Source organism: Chinchilla lanigera, unplaced genomic scaffold (genome assembly GCF_000276665.1).
Source record: "Chinchilla lanigera isolate Chin_1 unplaced genomic scaffold, ChiLan1.0 scaffold00083, whole genome shotgun sequence".
In the NCBI taxonomy this organism is placed as follows: Eukaryota; Metazoa; Chordata; class Mammalia; order Rodentia; family Chinchillidae; genus Chinchilla; species Chinchilla lanigera.
This window is the reverse complement of record NW_004955484.1, coordinates 3350353-3370603: the sequence shown is the minus strand read 5'-3', so window position 1 is coordinate 3370603 and position 20251 is coordinate 3350353. Positions and strand designations below refer to the sequence as shown.

Below are 20251 nucleotides of genomic sequence, written 5' to 3'. Positions count from 1 at the left end.
GGCGCATGCCTGTAATCCCAGCACTCGTGAGGCTGAGGCAAGAGGATCACTGCAAGTTCGAGACCAGCCTGGGCTACAAAGTGAGCTCAAGGCCAGCCTGAACTGCATAGTGAGACCCTGTCTCAAAAAAGACAAAAAAAAAAAAGCTAGAAAGAGAAGAGAGGAGGGAGGGAGTAGTGGGAATAAAGTGAGTAAGGAATGAAGGTGAGGCCCATAGGGAAGATGCTTGGGACATCAAGGAGAAGGTCGGGTTCGTTTGGAACACAGAAGCTGTGCCGGGTATCGTGGGAGTCTGCGCTGGACAGGCAGGGAAGGGCCAGAATAGAGAAGTCCTTAAAAGCCAGGCAGTTCTTGATATGACAGGCAGCAAGGAGCAGGTTCTTGAGCAGGACATGACCTGATACACATATTAGTCCAGGGAACGCTGATGCGGAAGATGAGCTGGTGCCGGGGATGGAACCCAGGGCCTTGCACATGCTAGGCAAGCGCTCTACCCCGTGCCTCTCTAACGCTGACTCAGCCATAGCTTCCTCTTCCAGGGCAATAGCCACACCTTACAGGGCTGGGTAAGGGTTCTAGAACCCTGTTGGTGCAGTGAGAGTCCACTTACGTAGCATGGGAAATTTCCATGGACAGTGAAGCGTGGCCTTGTCTATCCCTCGGGGAGGGGAGGGGCAGTGACTGAGAAGCCACCAGCAGGGAAGCTGCCCTGCCTGGGAAGACACCGGAAAGCACCTGGCCCCGGCCCAGTCTCAGCTGGTCCAGCTGGTCTGCTGGTCTCCACACCATGGTGTTCCCAGGACAGCCCCTCCAGTGAGGGCTGTGGAGCCTGAGATCCAGTGAGAGGAGGTGGGAAGGTGCCAAGCAAGGGCCTGAAGGGCCTGGGGCACCCCGCAGAGGTCACTTTGTCCATAACATAGCACAACCAGCCCCCTCTCCGCCCAGGGTGGCAGGAAGAGAAATCACAGTGTCTGCTGTTCCAGAAAGCCACAAGGGTACTGGTATCTCCACCAGAGGAGCCAGCCCCCACAGAGCCCCAGGAGGGAAAGCAGGGAAAGGAGAAATTCCAGGTTCCCAAGCACAGCTTAACCTCGCCAGGCTTCAGTTTGCTCATCTGGAATACGGGCATAACAACAGCACTTCAGTGGCTGAGGCTCAGCGGGGCTCCCGGAGGTGCCTGTCCAAGGCCTAAGAACCCTGCTGGGCACAGGAGTAAAATGATGGCTTCTCCCGTGCTTTCACAACCACGCGAATGCCAAAGCAAGCTGGGTCATTCTAGTTAAACTGCTGTCCCTGCCAGGGCTTCACCGGCTGTGAGTGTGGTAGGAATTCTGTCTCAGATCCCAGGCGAGGAGGCCGCCACATCACAGGGTGGAGGGGAAGATTGGAGGTCCAGCCGCTCAGCATTTAGCCAGGTGCAGGCCCGGTGAGAAAGGTGGCAGCCATCATGTTATTACTAAAGGGAGGGCTAGGGACAAGGCTTCCCGCCTGTTTGCCCCGCCCTCGGACCTGGGTCCCGCTTTTACACTCCCCTGCAGTTCACCCCACCTCTCTCACGGCCTCCATGGACCGGAGCTCACCATCCCGAAAGGCAGCCTGCTCCACACTCACGGCCCCAAGTTGCCCAAGCTGAGCCACAGTCTCCACCCTGCAAGCTGCCCCTGAGTGAGGGTGAGTTTCCTGCCAGGGACTTTCCTATGCCTGGATTCCACCCATCCCACAAGTGTTACCACAGGACTCTCCTGAGCAGGGCCCCGGTCACCCTCCAGGAAGTCTCCCCGGAACCCCAGGCGCTCATCCTGCACAGCTCCTGCAGCTCCTGTGTGGCACCAGTCATAGCAACTCACACGCGTCGCCTGCCTGATCTCCACAGAAGCCCTGTGAGGAATTTTTTTATTGGGATGGAAAAAATTACATAAAATTTATCATTTTTCCATGTAGTTCAGAGACACTGAGTACACTCATATTGTGCAACTGTCACCACCTCCCTTCTCCAGAACTTTCTCAGCTCGTTCATCACCTCATCACATTCCTCCCTCCTCCCAGCCCCGGCACCCCCATTCTACTTTCTGTTTCTGTGTCTTAAGTGAGAACCTACAGCATTTGTCTTTATTTCCAGCTTATATCACTAAGCATCATGTCCCCAAGGCTCATCTACTTTGTAGCAAGTGACAGGATTTTTTTCCTTTCTGAGGCTGAATTAAATTCCATTGTACGGGTTTTCCCCACTTGGCTTTTCCATTCCTCTGCCCACCACGGACTTCTCCCCCTCTTGGCTATTGTGAACAATGCTGCTATGAATGTGGGTGTTCACATCTCTTTTTTTTTGGTACCGGAAATCAAACTCAGGACCTCGAGCTTGCCAGGCAGGCGCTTGTGCCGCTGAGCTGTACCCCCGGCCCTTCACATCTCTCTTGAAGACCCTGCTTTTAATTCTTTTCATTAGATACCCAGAAGGGGATCACATGGTAAAATTCTTTGAATTTTCTAAGGAACCTCCATATCATTTTCCTACACCAATTTATATTCTCACCAACCATCCCCAGGTTCCCAGTCTCTCAACACCCTCACCAACACTCATTTTCTGTCTGTTTGTTTGCTTTCTCGACATGAGGGGTAGTTTAGGGAGGTACCATTTGCACAGTGGGACCGGCAAGGCTCAGTGACTTGCCCGGAGTCGCATGGGCAGTGGGGGCAGGGCTAGGACTCAAGCCCAGAGCTGGCAACAGCCGTCCAGTGCTCTCAACGGTCCCCCCACTGCACCCCAGCAAATTCTTGCTGCGCACAGGCTCAGGGTCCACCATGAGACCTCCAGCACTGTCTGAGGGGCAGTCAGCTCCCGGCCAGGGAGGAGCTGCTGACACAGAAGGAGCCGCCCCTGGAAGCGCAAGACCAGCCCTGCCTCTGCGTTCCCCACCGCCTGGTAGCCCTGGAACTAGCACAGCAGGCCAGGCCTCCTCCGGCAGGTGGAAGCTGGCTCACCACTAGATGAGCCAGCAGATCCGGGGAACCTCGGGTTGGCTGGCAAGAAAGAAGGGGTGCCCTGTGGATTCTAGCGTCTGGTGGGGCCACTGAGGTGACCTGAGGAATGCAGCAGCTGGAGGCACAGCTGGTGTATCCTCTATCCCCACCCACTTCCCGGCACTGCCACCTCCCATCTGCATGACCTTCAGCAAGTTAGGAGACTTCCTGGACATCAGTTTTTTTCATCTATCACCTGAAGGAAGCAGCTAGGCATGGTGGTGCACACCTATAATCCCAACACTCTGAGGGGCTGAGATGGGAGGATCCCAGGTTCAAGCCCAGCTAGGGCAATTTAGTGACTTAGAAAGCCTTATATCAAAATTTAAAATTTTGCTGGGTATGATGATGCATGTCTGCAATCCCAGCATTTGGGAGGCTGAGGCAGGAGGATTAGCTTGAGTTAGACACTAGCCTGAACTACAGAGTGAGACCCTGTCTCAAAGAAACCAAAAAAAAAAATTTTTTTTTTAAATTTTTAAAAAAGGACTGGCATTATAGTTTAATGTAAAGGCCCTGGATTCAATCCCCAGTACCCTAAAAAAATAAAATAAAAAACTCCTACATCAAGATAACAAAAAGTCAAATAACCCAATTAAAACATGGCAAAGGACTTCAATAGACATTTTGCCAAAGATTGTATACAAATGGGCAACAAGTATATGAAGAGATTATTAGTCATCGTGGAAGCAGAAGTCAAAGCCCCAATGAGATACCACTCACATCAGTTAGGATGGCTATTACCAAAGAAAAAAAACTGCCATCAGAAGCTTGATGAGAACGTGGACACTGGAACCTTGCACACTCTATGGCACTTCCTCCACAAATTAAAAACGGAATTTCCATATGTCCCAGCATTTCCACTTTTGGATACATACCAAAAAGAATTGAAAGCAGAGATCTGGAGGGAAAGTCGTACAGCCAGCTTTACAGAACCATCATTCACAATAGCCAAGAGATGGAACCCAACCCAAGTGCTGACAGGTGAATGAGTGAACAAGATATGGTGCGTATATATTCAATGGAATGTTATTTAGCCTTAAAAAGGAAAGAAATGCTGTCACAGGCTATCATGTGGCTAAGGCTTGAGGGCATTATGGTAAGTGAAATAAGCCAGTCACAAAAGACTGTATGATGCCAGTTACGTAAGGAAAATAGAATAGTCAAAATCAGAGAGACAGAGCTAAGCATGGGGGCACACACCTGTAATCCCAACACTTGAGAGGCTGAGACAGGAGGATCGCTATGAGTTCTAGGCCAGCTTGGACTTCATAGTGAGTTTGAAGCCAGCCTGAACTACACATAGTGAGACCCTGTCTAAAAAAAAAATATATATATATATATACATATACATATATATATATACATATACATATACATATATATATATATCAGAAAGTAGAAAGGAAAAAAGAAAAAGAAAGTAGGTAGTTATGGGGGGGCATTGTTTAATGGGTACAGAGTTTCATTTTTACAAGATCTGTTGTGTGACAGTTTATATATATTTAACATTACTGAAGTCTACACTTAAAAATGATTAAGATAGTTTTTAAAATGTTGGCAAAGAGATTTCAATGAGATGAGAAAGTTGAAAGACAAGCGGTGGAGAGCAATGGCTCCCGGGAAAGCGCTAGTATGCTGGAGGGAAGAGACCACCGAGAAAACATGTCGGGGATGGAGACAGAAGCGGGGCTGCAGACGGAAGCGGGGCTGGGTCTTCGTGGTAGAGTCCTGGGCCCCAGTACGGACTTTCTCAAGCACCTCAGAAAGCCGTGGAACAGCGGCTTACTCTTTCCTAGTAGCTGCCAAGAAGCCCACATCTCTTTAGCTTCTCAAACTCATCACCTTGAACCTTCCTGAGGGTAGCCAGGTCCCAGCGCATCCACAGCGCCTGCCCAGGAGAAGCCCAAGGGCAGCCTGGCGGGCTCTCACTTGGCTTCCAGGCTGCGATAGACACTGCTCTCCCTGCCGCCCTTGAGAAGCGCAGGGATTGGTCCCCAGCTGATTCCAGGCCAGGTCCCAGGGGACAGCATCCCACAGCTGCAAGGCAGGGCTCTCACACACAATCCTGCAGGGCAGTGGGGGCCCAGGATCCCCCTGGGGGCCGTGGTTCTCAGACTTCCATGGAGTCTCCCTCAGGCCCACAGGGCCAGACGGCCCATTCCTGACAAGATGTCTTTTCCGCCCAAGGCTGGGTGAGGGAAGGCCCCGGGGAAGGCCATGGGACAATACCGTCTCAGGGACAGGGGCTGGTGGCCCTGTCTGAGGGTGGGGGAAGTTGCCACCTCAGCGACATTCTACAACTCCTAGGCGGCAAGATCTACATCCAACCTAACTGTCCTGAGCCCTCATCAGGCCAAGGAAGAGATCCCTGCCCTCTGGTGGCTGGGCTGGGAGCCAGAAGCCAGCACCCCCAACTTCCACACCAGGCTCTACTGTGACTTCGGGTGCCACTAAAGCCCCTGAGAGAGTGTAGAAGGCTGGGGGTTACCAGGCCCCCAACCTTATCTCCCCAACCGGAGTTGCTAGCACAGGATCTCAAAGGCTGCTTAAACATCATTGAGCCCAAGTCCCAGTTCCCACTGGACCTTCAAGGTTCTTTGCGGTCTGGGCTCAGGGACCTCTCCTTTCATCCCACGCTCCCTTTCCCTTCTCTCGGCCTGCAGCCCTCTGGAGGGCCTCACCCTTCCCTACCGTGGAGCCATTTCCTGAATGCCCCACCAGTAAGGTCATTATCCCCCATTCTCTCGGTCTAGGGTGCATGCCTCTTCCAAGAGCAGGGGGGCTGTCTCACACAGCTCTCTTCCCAGCTCCCAGCACCATAGCCATCCCAGCCTGATAAATATTTGTTGACCAAGAGAAATGGCTCCATGATGCATGTGCTCATTATGTAGATCTAAAATGTACCAATAAAATCTGACTGGAAAAAAAAGAAAGGAAAATGGATGTATGACTCTTCTTGTCATTATGGCTAATTCTGCTGCCCTCCCTAAGGCCCTCAATAGCTGCAGTCCCTCATGGTAGCAGGCCCCCAAGGGCCAGATGTGTACCTGTGTTGTATCATGCAATCCTATGGCATGGGTATTCACACGCCCCTTTCACAGGTGAGGAAATGGAGGCTCGTGGAGGATCAGCGATGCCCATAGGTGGGAAGGGGCACAGCCAGGATTGGATTCCAGACCCACTGGCTCCGGAGCCTGAGCACACCATGCTGAGGAGTAGGGTGGGGAATGAAAGGTCACACACGGACTTCCTGGGAATTCTCACTCCACCCAGGGATCCATTACATCTGTGCTGAGAGGAAGGTGAGGTGCCTGAAATACAGAAAGGATGGCGTCCAATCTGATGACAGGTGTCTGCTGAGAGCCTGGGGTCCTGTGGAGGAGGCCTGATCCTGAGCCTCAAGCGCCAGTCCTCCAGCCTCAAGACAGGGAGGGGCCTCATCAACAGGTCCACTAATAAGTGATGAAGGCTTTCACTGCAGGTGCGGCAAGGCTGGGGAAGAAGGCGCCCCTGACCTCCTCCTCATTCCGCTCAGCTTTTCCAATGGCCTGGGAAAGCCCCAGGCTGCCGCCCTCGGGAGCTCTCGCCAGCCTGGGGCTTTCCCTGGCCATTGTACAAGCCTTGTTAAGCAGCAGACCTAGACACACACGCACACTATCTCCTTCCCACATCCCTGAGACGTTTTTTATATTCTTTGCCCATGAACTAATTGGGGCACAGGAAGTTATTGGGAGTTCAAGCTACTGTATGCAAGCTCCGAACCATTACGCTAGACTGCCTCTCCCTCCCGGTCGTGAAAGACTCCAGAGCACACACCCCACCTCTCACCCACCCCACTGTGCCCCGATGGTCCCAGAAATTAGCAAATTAGCTCTGTAATTCTTATTAGTGAGCTGAGCCCATACGTAACAAGAGAGTAGCTACAAAAACATTCTTGCCCTTTGCTGCAAGTATTTATTCTGGATGGGGAAGACACTCCAGGGAGAGTGGAAAACTCAGCAAAACCAGAAAGACAAAAAAAAAAAAAAACTTGCTTTCACAGGGTTGCCCATAGAAATTAAATTATTAATTATAAAAACACCTGGAAACAATCCAACTTCACAATCAAGGGACAATGGCATCCTGGAGTGGGTTTGATAATGTGGTGAATACTATATGAACCTTAAGCATGACTTATAGTCAGCTGACTTATGTGCATTTAAAATAAAAGTGTAAAAGCAAAACAATTTCTTTGGGGGATTGCGGGTTTTCCAGTACCGGGAATCAAACTCATGACCTTGCGCTTGCCAAGCAGGCGCTGTGCCGCTGAGCTAAATCCCCAGCCCCAACATTTTAATTTCAAAAATATTGTATGAACAAGAAGGCTTATCTGTGCTACTTTCTCTCTTCTAGTTTTTCTTTTTGTTTGTTTGTTTATTTTTTTAACAGAGTCGCACTGTATAGCCCAGGCTGGCCTCAAACTCACAGATATCCTCCTGCCTCAGCCTCCTGAGTGCTGGGATTATAGGCATGTGCCACCACACCGGGCTCCCCCTTTCCTTAAAGAATTTAATAATTTTATAATTATTTTTGGTGGTAATGGAGTACTGGGGATTGAACCCAGAAAGCTTCACGCTGAGTTACAACTCCAACTGTTATTATTCATTTATTTTGTTTGTTTTGAGACAAGGTCTTATTAAGTCGCCCAGGTTGATCAAAGCAAAGGTTAAAAATATGAAAGCAAAGGTTAAAAAATGAAACCCAGAGCAGATAATTCACACCATTCCTGCAACGTACTTCCGAGCCTCTCGGCTGCATCTGTTCTTTGTCAAGTCTAGCTCAAGTCCCTCTTGCTCTGACAGCTCCATTGGTGAGGGGAAGCTAGCTGTCCAGCCTGAGGGGAAAGTCCTATGTGAGAGAAAACCCGCGCTTACCTGTTCACGGGCCAGCACGCAGTCTTCTAACACTTGCTGGTGGCTTTAAGGGGCTCCAGGACCTGCAGCACATGCCTAGGGGCTGCGGACTGGATGTCAGGCAGGAGAGGCTGCGGCTGCCCCAGCCCACAGTGCAGGCTTCCTATCTGAGGAGGGCAGCTGGAACGCAAGCCACCGCAGCTCTGACTAGACTAGAAGCGGAGCCCTTGAACTGGAGCCAGCAAGGGTGGGGCGGGGCCACGTGGCCCCAGCCTGCCTCAGAGAAAGGATCAAACCCAGAGAGCAGCCAGGGGACAGTCGTAACTGCAGCTGGGCGTGGTAGGGGTCCCTACGAAACAAACCCTGGCTTCCAAGCGGGCTGTAAGCGCTGTTTCGAAGGCCTGCCTGGCCCGTCCCCTGACAAAACCCCCTTATCACAGAGCTGCAGATGGCTGATGTAATGACTGGAGAGTGCACACAGGGGCATTAGGTGAGAAAGGCCTTTCTGATACCTCCCATCACGGCTGAGGCCAGAGAAATGACCCTACCATTCTACAGGCTGGTGACGTGTCTTACCCAAGATCCCACAAGTGGTTACTGAGGTCTAACCCCAAAGCCTCAGACACAGCCCTGTGGGAACTCCTGTAGGTGCCTGGTCCTCAGCCACACCTCCAAGACATGGGCTCCCGCCTTACCTGGGTCACTGTAGCTGGCTTCTGTGGGACCCACAGGCATAGCACCATAATCTCTGTTTTCATAGCAAGTTCCCCAATATTCCTAGGCAATATTTGGAGTATTTAGGGGCAGTCAACTACAACAGAGCTTGCGGGGCCCGGTGTTCAAACTACCCAAGAACTTCCCTGAGCACAGCACAGAACCTCATGCAGGAATGCTGGTCTGGACCTAGACATTCTAAACGTCAATGAATGTAAGTTGGGTTTTGTTTTTTTGGTAAGAAATGCTCTTAATTAGATGGAGAAAACTGGATTCCCTGAACTTGCAACAGGACAATCTGCCCACGCTGGAATGTGCCCAGCCGTCCCCACCCCTGCCCCCAGCGGCGGCCACCGGGCCAGAGCCTCCATGCAGCCTGAGGAGCTCTGCCAAGGCTGATTCAGGCAGCTCGTGGGAGGACAGAGGGGGAGGAGATGGGGACACAGCCAGGGGCTTCTCGGAAGCAGGGTCAAATGCCACTGTGGCCCCCAGGGCCTCCTGGCTTGGGATGATGCTTTTCTTTCAAAGCACCCCATACAGGGCAGTGCCTCAGGATGGAGGTGGCTTAAGGTGTCCCAAGACAGTGATCCCTCAGACCCTCCCACCCTGACACTCGGCAGTCTCCTGTTACCATGCCCCAGGTCAGTCTAACTTTCTACATTTTACATAGGAAACTCAGGGGCTGGGGGATATAGCTCAGTGGCACAAGCACCTGCCTGGCAAGTACAAGGTCCTGAGTTCGATTCCTGGTACCAAAAAAAAAAAAAAAGGAGCTAAAATACATAGGAAACTCAGATCAAGCTTAGAGGTGGGCATCCAGGGCATGGCAGACAGAGTACTATTTCTGATGACATGTGTGGTAAAACGCCTTCCTCCAGTTATAGCATCAGCTCTGTAAAGGCAAGTGTTCTCAGCACCGTCCTATCAGCAATGGATGCTAATAACCCACAGTATCAAGACTTCTCACGAGACTGTCACACATTACTAGCTTACATATACCCGTGGCCCAAAAGTAGCTCATGAGGTGGTCCCCAGACCACCTCATCAAAAGCAACTCTCATTCCAAGATTTCGTTTGTTGTCAGAGAAAGGGGTGTGGATCACAAATGCGAGGACCAGGCTCTGGCAGGCAGGCAGACTGGGAACTGAGACTCACTTGCCTCTGCGTTCTGGAACCTAAAGGTGTGGATGGAGCAGCTGGACATGGGGTGGGCTGGGGCATGGTGGTACTGAACACTGCATTTCAGCTACCTGCAGGTGGGCTCTCTCAGCCTTTCCAAAACCAGAAATTCCAAACTTGGTTTTCTTTCGTAACGTTTCAGTTTGAACAAATGACAATGTTCCCTCCCTCTCCATTACGGACTTGTGATTTCCATGTCTGATCACCGAGTCATTGAGAAATCCTCAGAAGCCTGCACCATGAAATGGTTTTAGTGTTTTGAAGCCAGGCTGGCCTTGAGCTATGTAGCCCAGGGTGGCCCTGAACTCCACTCTGATCCTCCTGCCTCAGCCTCCTGAGTGCTGGAATTACAAGTGTGCACCACACCTGGCATGAAATTTTTGAACAGGGACCAGTTTATTCTGATACATACAGATAGTTCTCATGTCCAACTGGGGTGAGAGCCATGGCTGTTTCCTACCAATTCCTGACCTAAAACCTCACCCTCTCCTCATTTTTTAAGAACCAGGATCTTCTGATCTTCCCTAAGTCCAGGGCTGTGCCTGTTTGCTCTGAGTTAATCAGGTATAGGCCTTCAGCTCTTCCGAAACTTGTTGCTGCGTCCTCTGGCAAACTCAGCTCCTTCACCTTGTCAGAGGGAAGTGACTGCCCGGTTATCGGTCTCCTCTGACCTCTGGGAACAGAGCAGACCTGAGACAGGTAGAGGGTGTGCTCAGGGAACACCCTCTTCCAGGGGCTGGCAGGACTCCTGGTGGTTTTTCCAAGCTTCTCAAGAAACAGCTCGTTTGTACTGGTTCAGACCAGTGACAGGGATGCTTCAGACACTGTCATCTGTACCTGATTTCAGTCCACCCAAACGTCACGAGCCCTCCCTGTTGGACTCACAGGTCCCCAAATATAAACCACCCACAGCCAAGCAGTGTTTACCGCGTTCCTACCAAAGAGCCATCTGTTCCCCTTACATTGCTTTTTTGGACAAGCCTTGATTTCAGCAAGAGATAATTCTTCTGAACTGTGGATATAGCCAGCCCTTGGAAATTAATTTTAAGGATGCAATAAGCTTAAAATATACACATAAAATATTTCATTGCAAATGACAAGTACAGTGACTCATGCAAACACTTCTTCGCAACAGAAAGAATTTAGGAATTGGAAGAAATCTGAAAGCCAGGTTGATCCCATCAGAACGCCTCAGCATTTCTGGCTGTGGTCATGAGCGGCCGCATCCGGGAGCCCAGCACTCTCCCTGTGAGACAGTGAGCGCTGAGCGCCTTTCCCAGCCCTTAGCAGCTGTCCTGCCAGCAATGCATCCACACAAACCAAGAAAAGCAACATTCCAGCCACAGTTCAGCTCGAACCCCTTCCCCTGAAGGAATGCTGTTCTTGGCAAGAGATCTTCCAAAGGAAAGAACATCTGCAGAACCTCTGCCCCTGAGGTCAAGGGAAAGCTGAGACAGCTGAAAACTTTGCGGTCCTCTCTTAGATCCAAGTCACAGGGGCCGAACAGAGGAGCAGGGTGGGAGCAAACCTGACCACGGGCAGAGGCCTTGCGGTTGCAAGATTATCCTCCCTTTTGAGTTTCTGAACAGCCTGGGACCAGGAGACAGTGTCCTATTTACCTGGTCCTTCACTCTAGCCAAAGGGGCTAATCAGGTCCTCTCACCAGCCACACAGATGGGGCCTACCATCCAGCCCCATCTAATGGCTAAAATACTTGTTAAACACCTTTTGTAGGTCGTGAGGCAGCAACGACGGACAAGCTTCTTCCACTCAACATACTCAAGCCTCATTCCTGGTGCTGGCACTTCACAAATGTCACTTGCCAGAGCCCTTCCTCTGGAGGAGGCCAAGGAAACTGATGGACAGAGTGCCAAGGAAGCTCAATGGAGACAATTCTTGGTTCTATAAACTCTTCCTGTTTTGTTTTTTTGAGACAGGATCTCACTCTGTAATACAGGCTACCCTCGAACTCATAGCAACACTCCTGCCTCAGCCTCCCAAGTGCTGGGATTACAGGTGTGCAGCGCCACACTCGGCTCTACAAACTCGTCCTGTGAAGCCTGTGTTACGAAGGAAACCAGGGACAAGGAGCCACTGTGCAACCATTCCTGCTGAGTGCCTCAGGTAACGGCATGTCAGCATCAATTTGGCAGAACAGATTCAGGGTCATAGGGGAAAATGTGTTCTGAAACTAGGCTTTCCAAACGAGATTCAGAAGTACCATGTCCTATGCAAATCCATGAGCTAAGTGAGAGGAAAAAACAAAACAAAACATGTTATTTAGGGACTCAATCCCTGGCCAAACTTAGGTCTCTACTGACTACTCTAAAACCAGATCATGATTAGGGAGCTACTTAGTTCCAGAAGACTGCATCAGGAAACCCCTGCGTTGGACTTGGGCTGCTCAGAGGCTGTGTCTAATTACTTCTGTTTTTAGTTCCCACCAAGTGCCAGCTGCAGAGAATCTGCCCGTTTAGGTGGCTGAGCAGAGGCAGATGAAAGAACATCTTACGCTGTGCAGCACTGAGATAGCAGCAAGCTCAGGTTTCTTCAGGTTCAATGAACCGCTGCTGAGAAGACTAGATTCCCACACAGCTAGGCAGGAGGGATTTCCAGGCGTGGGCTGGAACGTTTCTGAAACTGGGTCACTTCCGGCCAGCGGGCTCAGTGCTCCCCCTTACACTCACCGCCCCCCCTGCCCGCAAGGCCCTCTGGAACTAGGCTAAGATGTACGCTGCACACACAAGCCCCACCCCACCTCGTCACCCCCCGCCTCTGAACAGGGCCCACACACTCCCTGTTTGCAAGGACAGGGCAGTACCAGGGTCTATCGTACTTACTGACCAGTCCAAGCAGATGCAAGGCAAGAAGCCATGGAAGCAAATTAAATGACACTGCCCAGCTGAGACTCACCCTGAACTCACTGCTCCAAGACCTTAGAGTAAAAGGGAACTGAGATGGAGGGAAAAATATCAGCCACCTCTCATAAATGAGAATTAATGAGCTCAAGGTTCATCTGCACAGTGAGGTACCAGGACAAGCCAAAGCAACCACCATTATAGAGCCACAGGGTGCCAGAAGTCCAACCAGGTACCTGGAAGGAAGGAATAAAGCTCAGGTCTTCTTGCTCCAACTTAGGCTTAAATCTCCAACCCGAATTTGCATACCCAGAAAAAGATACAACAGATACCAACCACCTTGAAAACCAGGTTTGTATTTCTAGGTAAGTTCCAGAGCAGAGCTCAGGAACCTTACTGCATCCAGCCTGGTCCCACCTTAGCTTATCTCCCTCCTGCAAAATAACATTGTACAAAACTGTATGTACAGGAAAACCAGTTAAAAATTAAGGGTGTGTACAAAAGTAGACAAGAAATATCAATGCAGGACAGCATCGGGAACAGGGAAGGTCACGCTCCATACTGGAGCCAGGGGTGGTATCTCATGTACTAGGCAAGGAGAAGACAGTGAATCTCACTGCCAATTTTAGGAGGAACCATTCAGTCAGTCATTCCAAGGGAAGAGATGAGGGGGAAAGAGCTACTAGCATTGATACAGCAGTCTTAACTATCCAATCATCTTTGTCTTGCCACAGGGCAGAAGCCTGGTGGGGGTGCGGGGAGGCGGTGCAACAAAACAGTCTCTAGCAAGCCCCACAGAAATACAGGGCCATGGGCCAGGGATATAGCTCAGTGGCACAAGCGCCTGCCTGGCAAGTGCAAGGTCCTGAGCTCAATTCCCGGTACCACAAAAAAAAATACAGGGCTCAGAAGGCATAACGAGTTCGGATATCCTCAAGCTTCTTGGACACCTCAGGAGGAGTTCGGTCCAGTTCTTCAGACACGTTCTTTTGCTTGTTGGGCTCCATAGAGTTGAACTGTTCACAGAGGTCTCCATCAATCACATTCTAAGACAGAGGAGTCAGAAGGAGAAAAAGGTCAGACATCCAAAGCAAAGGGTACACACAAAAGCAGCAGCTGTGGGAAGTTTTTTACTCTCTCCAGGCAGCCAAACCCCATCTGTAGAACCAAGGACATATTCTAAGTCGGCACTGAGTAACCAGAGTTCAGAGTGCCAAAATCTGGTGCAGCCTTTTCTCTCCAGTCTGCCCTGTAGGGAGGGGTCCTACAATATCACTAACCCCATGTGTCCATCACTGCCTCCATCAATCCACTCCCTTGCTACTCCTCCTCAAGACTTGTTCCAATTTTATGAAACAGACGCCCATAGAAAAAAGGCTGAGGTGGGGGCTGGGGATTTAGCTCAGCGGCAAAGCGCCTGCCTGGCAAGCGCAAGGTCGTGAGTTCGGTTCCCGGTACCAGAGAAAAACCAAAAAAAAAGAAAAAGAAAAAGAAAAAAGAAAAAAGGCTGAGGGGAATAAGGTTACCCTTTTTCACCCAGATTCCCCCAACCTACCTTAACGGGGAAATAATAGGAGCGAAAGCTGAGGTGATCCCGCCCACAGAGAGGAGGATGTTCAGATCGCAAGTGCATTTCTACGTGCTGGAAGAAGTCATGGTCCTGATGGAAAAAACAAAGAATGCATCACTGCTTTATTTTATAAAAAGTGTTTTCAGATGGATGTGGTAGTGCACACCTGTAATTCCAGCACTCAGGAGGATGAGGCAGGAAGGTCACAAGTTTCATGCCAGCCTGGGTTACAGTGAGTTCAAGACCAACATGGATTATATAGCAAGACCTTGTCTGCAAAACATAACCTAAAAAGGCCAGGTATAGTGGCACATATCTGTAATCCCAGCTCTTGCAATGCTGAGGCAGGAGGATCACTGGACTACCTAATGATTTCAAGGCCAGCCTGAACTACATAGTGAGACCTTGTCTCAAAAAGCCAAAAAACCTAATTTCAACTGCTTCTCTATAGTTTCCAGAAACACAATGAACAGACAAATCATTGACTTTTACCACACTAACAGATAATAAATATCTAATATCTGATTACTTGTCTGCTGGTGATAGGTATTTCTGCTAAGCAGAATAGCTAAAACTCCAAAGAAACCTCACTGTATTTATAGTATAAGGGAGAATGTCTTGTGCAAAGAATGACCTCTGAAGTCAGAGTCCTGATCCAGATTTGTTAGGACAAACCAAATTTAGCCAGTCCTACAACTGATTCCATGAGGCACTGACCACTCCACGGTTCATCATCCTGCCCTTCCACGTCAGTGGTGCTCCACTCAGGGGGTCTGGGCTCAGAATACCCTACGCCTCCATCAGAACTAGTACAGTGTAAGATGAATGACCGTCCTCTGGAGGAAATGCACTCAGGATTCCTATCTCCTTGGGACTTTTAATAGTCACCTGATAAAATTTCTAGAACACTCCTAATTACAAGTGAGGGCAAATGGACTTGATGTTTTGGTGGATTCAACACCAAGAAACAACCTTAAGAGGGTCGGGGATGTAGTTCAGCACCTGCCTGGCAAGCGCAAGGTTCTCAGTTCAATTCCCAGTACCAAAAAAGAAAATGAAAAAGAAACAACCTTAGGGGGGCCAGAGTAACATAGGGGCTCTCACCTCATGGGATGTGAATGGGACAAGGATGCCAATTCCTCCTGACAAGGTGGTATAGACGAGCGACTCTGATCCTCCAGGGATCAGTGTGGTCTTCTGTAATGACAGCACTGTCTCCCCAACATGATAGTTCATGATCACTTCCGCCTACATGTGGAAAAGTGTGATGACCATAAGCGCCCCAATAAGCTCTGCTCATTCCCAAGAGCAAGCAGTGCTTCCAGATTTTTACTAACTTTAAAATCCAAACATAACTGAACTCTGAAATTATTTTAAAATTCTTTCATTGTCTACTTACAGCTTAATGTGTAAGAAAACATCTAAAAAACAATTACAACAACTATTGGGTTTGTTCTCTAAAACAGATCTATTTTTAAAAGTCCAGAGATACTCTCCTAAACAACCACCTGTCTACACAACAGCAAAGCCGGGTCCAAGGGAACAGCTGGTTGGCGGTGGCAGTGAACTACAGCCCTCTTTTCTGAGGCCACACTACTTTCCAAAGAGATTTTTACACTGATTAACAGCATGTCTCAGAAAATGTACTAAATGGGAGTGACATGGACACCTTACGAAATCCACTATTCATCCATTACAGGACGTGTTATCATCCCCTCAGGGATTTCCAAGAAGCGGGGGAACGCTCAGCACAGTCATGTGCACTGTGGATAATTCACTGTGGATACCTTCAACAGGGAAGGTACTCACGCATCTTTCCCTTGTACGCCTTCTTGCACTCTTACCTTCTGTGACGCCCCATTGAGCAAGCCCCGGTCCCACAGCGCTTTGTTTCCTGTGGGATCTTCATCCACCTCATCGTTGGTGTTAGGTGGGAGCCTCACCTGTGAAAGTGACACAGATCAGAGAGATGTCTGAGCCTGCTCACCCGGGTCATCAAGCAATATTTGCCCCAGGTCTTTGCAAGCAAGCAGGGCACTACCTAGACACAGGCCCAAGCCCAACTCTCCTGCACCAGCTCTGGGGAGCTGTGAATGGCAAGAGACTCAAGAGAACCAAGCTACAGGCACAGGTTCAACACAGCCAAGAGCAAAAACAGGCCAAAGAACACAGACAAATCAGGCTGGACTTAAAAAGACAAGCCAAGGTTCTAGCAAGATGTAAAAACAAATGTCAGCCATTAGCCCAAGCTAAACCCATCATTACTGAATTTTATACCCTTAATTTTAACATCCCATATTAGAGATCATCATCTTGGCTACCTGGCTTTACCAACAGTACACACTGAGCCAGCTTTCCAATTTTTTTGTTTGTGTGTGTTTTTTTTTTCCGGTACCGGGAATCGAACTCACAACCTTGCACTTGCCAGGCAGGCGCTGTGCTGCTGAGCTAAATCCCTAGCCCCTGAGCCAGCTTTCCTACACCTAACTAACCCCAAGGAAACAACATTAACTCACCACACAAATGTTGCCAAACTTGTCTGCCCCAGCTACAGTATCATAGTCGAGGAGACTCGCTGTAGTGACCCATCGCGGGTAGGTGTCATCAGCAAAGATGATGAGTTGGTTCTCATTACGCTTGTAGCGAACCCAGATGAAACTTTCTTGTACATCAGACACAATTACCCTGTGCCCAATAGTCTGGATCCCAGATATATAATTGGCAATGTGCTGGGGAAAAACAAGGACAGCAATGAGTATAATCCTGGAATTCAGAACCCACAGCTTTCTCTGACTACAACAAACGTAGGGTCTATAGAAGAGCACACAGCAAAGAATACCAGTAGGCCATAAACTGCTGGGCGTGGTAGGTCACACTTGCAATCCCAGCACTTGGGAGGCTGAGCAAAAAGGGTCTCTGTAAGTTCAAGACCAGCCTGGACTACATAGCGAGACCCTATCTGAAAAAACCAAAAATAAATGCCTAGAAAGTGGAGAAAACAGCTGTTTTTCAAATATAGTGGAAACATATACTCAACTTTCAGTTAAATTTCTTATAAAAGCAAGCAGGTTCTTGGTTTAAAGGAGCTAAGAAATGTAATCTACTCCTGCCCTTGTCAAACAAGGTTCAAGACCTAATTCTGCTGTTGGAATTGGGGGAATACAACATGATCCTAATAAAATCACATGATTTTTAAGAACTGGTGCCCACCACCTTGGTAATACCCATTCTTGCCTTATTACCTAGACCTCTGCCCCACCACCAGCACTTTACCTTATTCTCACACTTTCTGAGTAACTTCTTTTTCCCCAGGTCATAGACTCGCAAAAGCTTCCCCACTCCAATCAACACTCTCCCCTGGAATGGAGCAATGGCAGCAGGGACCTCTTCCACTGGAGTCTGTGAGAGGAGAAACAGGTCATGCAACTACCTGCACACAGCCACATGCTAATCCTGCTCTCCCGACCCAGAAGCACCCGCTTCCATAGACAACAAGAGACCTTACGCAACAGTCCCAATAAGACAGCGTATTCAAGTAAACAGGTCCTCACCCAGCAAGTGGATCAAGGCCAATGAGAGAAAAAAGCCCTAATAAATGCTGCTTAGCCTGTGCTAGGTTTAACTGATGCCACAAAACAACAGTGAGCTTCCACATCTAAGAAGTAATAGTTTCTTAGTGAAAAGTGACATACATTTTAGTTGTAAGGGAGAAACAGGAAGTTTACCACGAACAACAGTGTGTGAAATAATTAATTCCTAGAGGACACTCCCCTTACAGTTAGGCTAAAGGAGCCATGTGCTTGGCCATTTTTTAAGTACACAATTCAGTGTCATTAAATACATTTGCACTGCTATGAAACCTTCACCATCATCTCCAGAAATACTTTGATCTTCCTAAATTGAAGTACTGTTTCTATGAAACCGTTACTTCCCAGAGAATATTAATTCCTAAAACAGCTAAATTTTGGTCATGAATTGCTGCCTGCTTAGGAAGACAGCCAATGTGCATCTATCTCCTCACAGCGGGGGATCAGCACCCAGGCTTCCTGTGGCAGTCAGGCACTGGAGTATCACTGAAGCATGAAGGCCCCAGCATTTTCCACATGCTGCCAAGAAATGGATTAGAATCCATGAGTTGGTCCCCAAAAGACTTGACCCTCAAGTTCAGCACAAGTCAAAAGAATTCAGTAGGACTAAAGACACAAGGGAATCAATCCCTGGTTCCTACCTTGTGTAAAAACTCCAGTTTTTCCCCATTGTTTACAAGCTTGTAAGTATAGACAAAGCCCCCTGCCACAGATCGGGGGTTCAGTATCAGGTCCTTGGCGACACCCACCAGCACATACCAGTCTTCACCAGTGTTAGAGAACCTACACACAGCCACACTGCAGAAAAAAAGAGCCAAGCGTTAGTCAAAAGCCAAAGAACTCGTGGATCCCACCCAGCAAACGCTGGACTATCCTGGCCTCCTTACCTAAAAGCTGCCTCATTCTGTTCCAGCTGGACAAGGTCCAGTGTGTTCCCCTGAATAGGATTCATCACCCGGATCACAGACGCCCACTGCCCGTTGCCAGCCTTAGGCGCTCCAAAAATGGACTCAGGGAGATTTTCATTAAGGAACGCTGCTGCCATCTCTGCAGCCAGCTCCCGTTCATCCTCCCCTGCTGCTTCCACCATTTCCTAAATCCAAAGAGCAAGAACAGTTAGGTATGTTGTTGAGAGGTGTGAAGATGGCAAGTAGCAAGGACACTGCAGGGGCTGCTCAATATGTAAAGCAGCAAACTCAGTCCTCCAAAACCAGGCCTTGCCGAAGTAAAAATTCGAGAGAGAGGCTCAAGACACGGGAAGGAAGATCACTAACTGAAAAACCAGATACTGCCACTTCCACTTGAGAAGAAAACGCCAAAATGAACTAGTTTTAACTGTGGCAAATACTGGATTACTGGTCTGAGAAATGTAAAAATGAAAACCTCATTTTCCAAAACCCAACCCATCTGATTTCCCTGGCTGTATTCACTTCAACAGAGTAGGGGCTTTAGTTTCTCCTGGGAAACGGCTTCTGGAAAGACCTAGTGTTATAGAGACCCTGTCTGCTCTGGGCTCAAATCCAGGAAACACTTAATATAACCTACTTGGGAGCTCAAGGACTCTGTTCCAGAGAAGAAATTGAATTCTGATTACCACAAGTCAGTGCATTAATCCTGAATCACAAGAAAGCTTCTAAAACCAGAGACCTGGAGAAAGGACTCTGTTTAAAGGAGCTAAAAAGAGCCTGGGGTGCCCCTCTCCACCATGCTGGGAATGAACCCCAGGCCCTGTGTATGCTATGCAAGTGCTCTATCACTGAACTACATCCCCAGCCCTGGATCTTGAAAAATAATCAATGATAATCATAATCAATGAGTATGAAGGTTTAAACTTTTCTACACAAGTTCACATGCACGCCTTTTAACTAAACCCCTGAAAGTCACTCATCACCTCTGCCATCTGTTGCTTTCTCTGAGCTTTCGTGGCCTCAGTGTAAGCATTGTGGTCCGTCTCAATAATGATAAGGTTGTTACTCTCAGGGTGGATGACAAATTTCCTGGGTGTGTACTGCAGTGGAAAGGCTACTTGATTGAAGACAGCACCTAGCTTCTCCAATGCCAAAATCCTATGAGACAGAGGAATTAACAGGTTACTCATTTAGCACCTAGAAACAGGGGTTGAAAGTTGGAGACTGAGAAGACAACAGCTGCAAAGAGGTTCTGAAAGCTGTTTTGCAGAAACGAATTCACCAGATAAACAATGGTTAATAAGGCTGTGATAGTTTGACTGTGAACCAATAGTCACAACCATAGCATGAACCACTTCAAACATGAGTCAATACTGTCAGTGTTATTTGAAATTCGCAAAAGGCCTAAACACACACTCAGGTTAAAAAATGTAACGCTGTAAATAACATGACTAAGAAAACAGTATCAGGGGAGCGCCGGTCTTTGGACTGGCAACTCACTCCCGGCCTCGTCGTTCCC

General features: G+C 48.9%; 2 protein-coding genes across 5 annotated transcripts in view; both read right to left on the bottom strand.

Annotated features, from left to right (window-relative positions):
* The window catches only part of Il34 (interleukin 34), a 66792-nt gene extending 58428 nt beyond the window's left edge, over positions 1 to 8364 (bottom strand). The window contains exon 1 of one of the 4 annotated variants that reach the window (XM_013503872.1): positions 7938 to 8364. The gene's annotated coding sequence lies outside the window, so the exon portion shown is untranslated. The remainder of the gene's footprint in view (positions 1 to 7937) is intronic. The other 3 variants (XM_005403492.2, XM_005403487.2, XM_013503873.1) reach the window with 3 other exon arrangements.
* Positions 8365 to 13003: 4639 nt separating this feature from the next.
* The window catches only part of Sf3b3 (splicing factor 3b, subunit 3, 130kDa), a 49807-nt gene continuing 42559 nt past the window's right edge, over positions 13004 to 20251 (bottom strand). Inside the window, exons 18-26 of the mRNA XM_005403485.2 lie at positions 19716 to 19890; positions 18712 to 18917; positions 18466 to 18622; positions 17511 to 17636; positions 16754 to 16966; positions 16082 to 16180; positions 15342 to 15485; positions 14223 to 14327; positions 13004 to 13713 (exon numbers count right to left, since the gene is read on the bottom strand). Of these exons, the coding sequence (XP_005403542.1) occupies positions 13573 to 13713; positions 14223 to 14327; positions 15342 to 15485; positions 16082 to 16180; positions 16754 to 16966; positions 17511 to 17636; positions 18466 to 18622; positions 18712 to 18917; positions 19716 to 19890 (1366 nt within the window). The 3' untranslated portion in view covers positions 13004 to 13572. The remainder of the gene's footprint in view (positions 13714 to 14222; positions 14328 to 15341; positions 15486 to 16081; positions 16181 to 16753; positions 16967 to 17510; positions 17637 to 18465; positions 18623 to 18711; positions 18918 to 19715; positions 19891 to 20251) is intronic.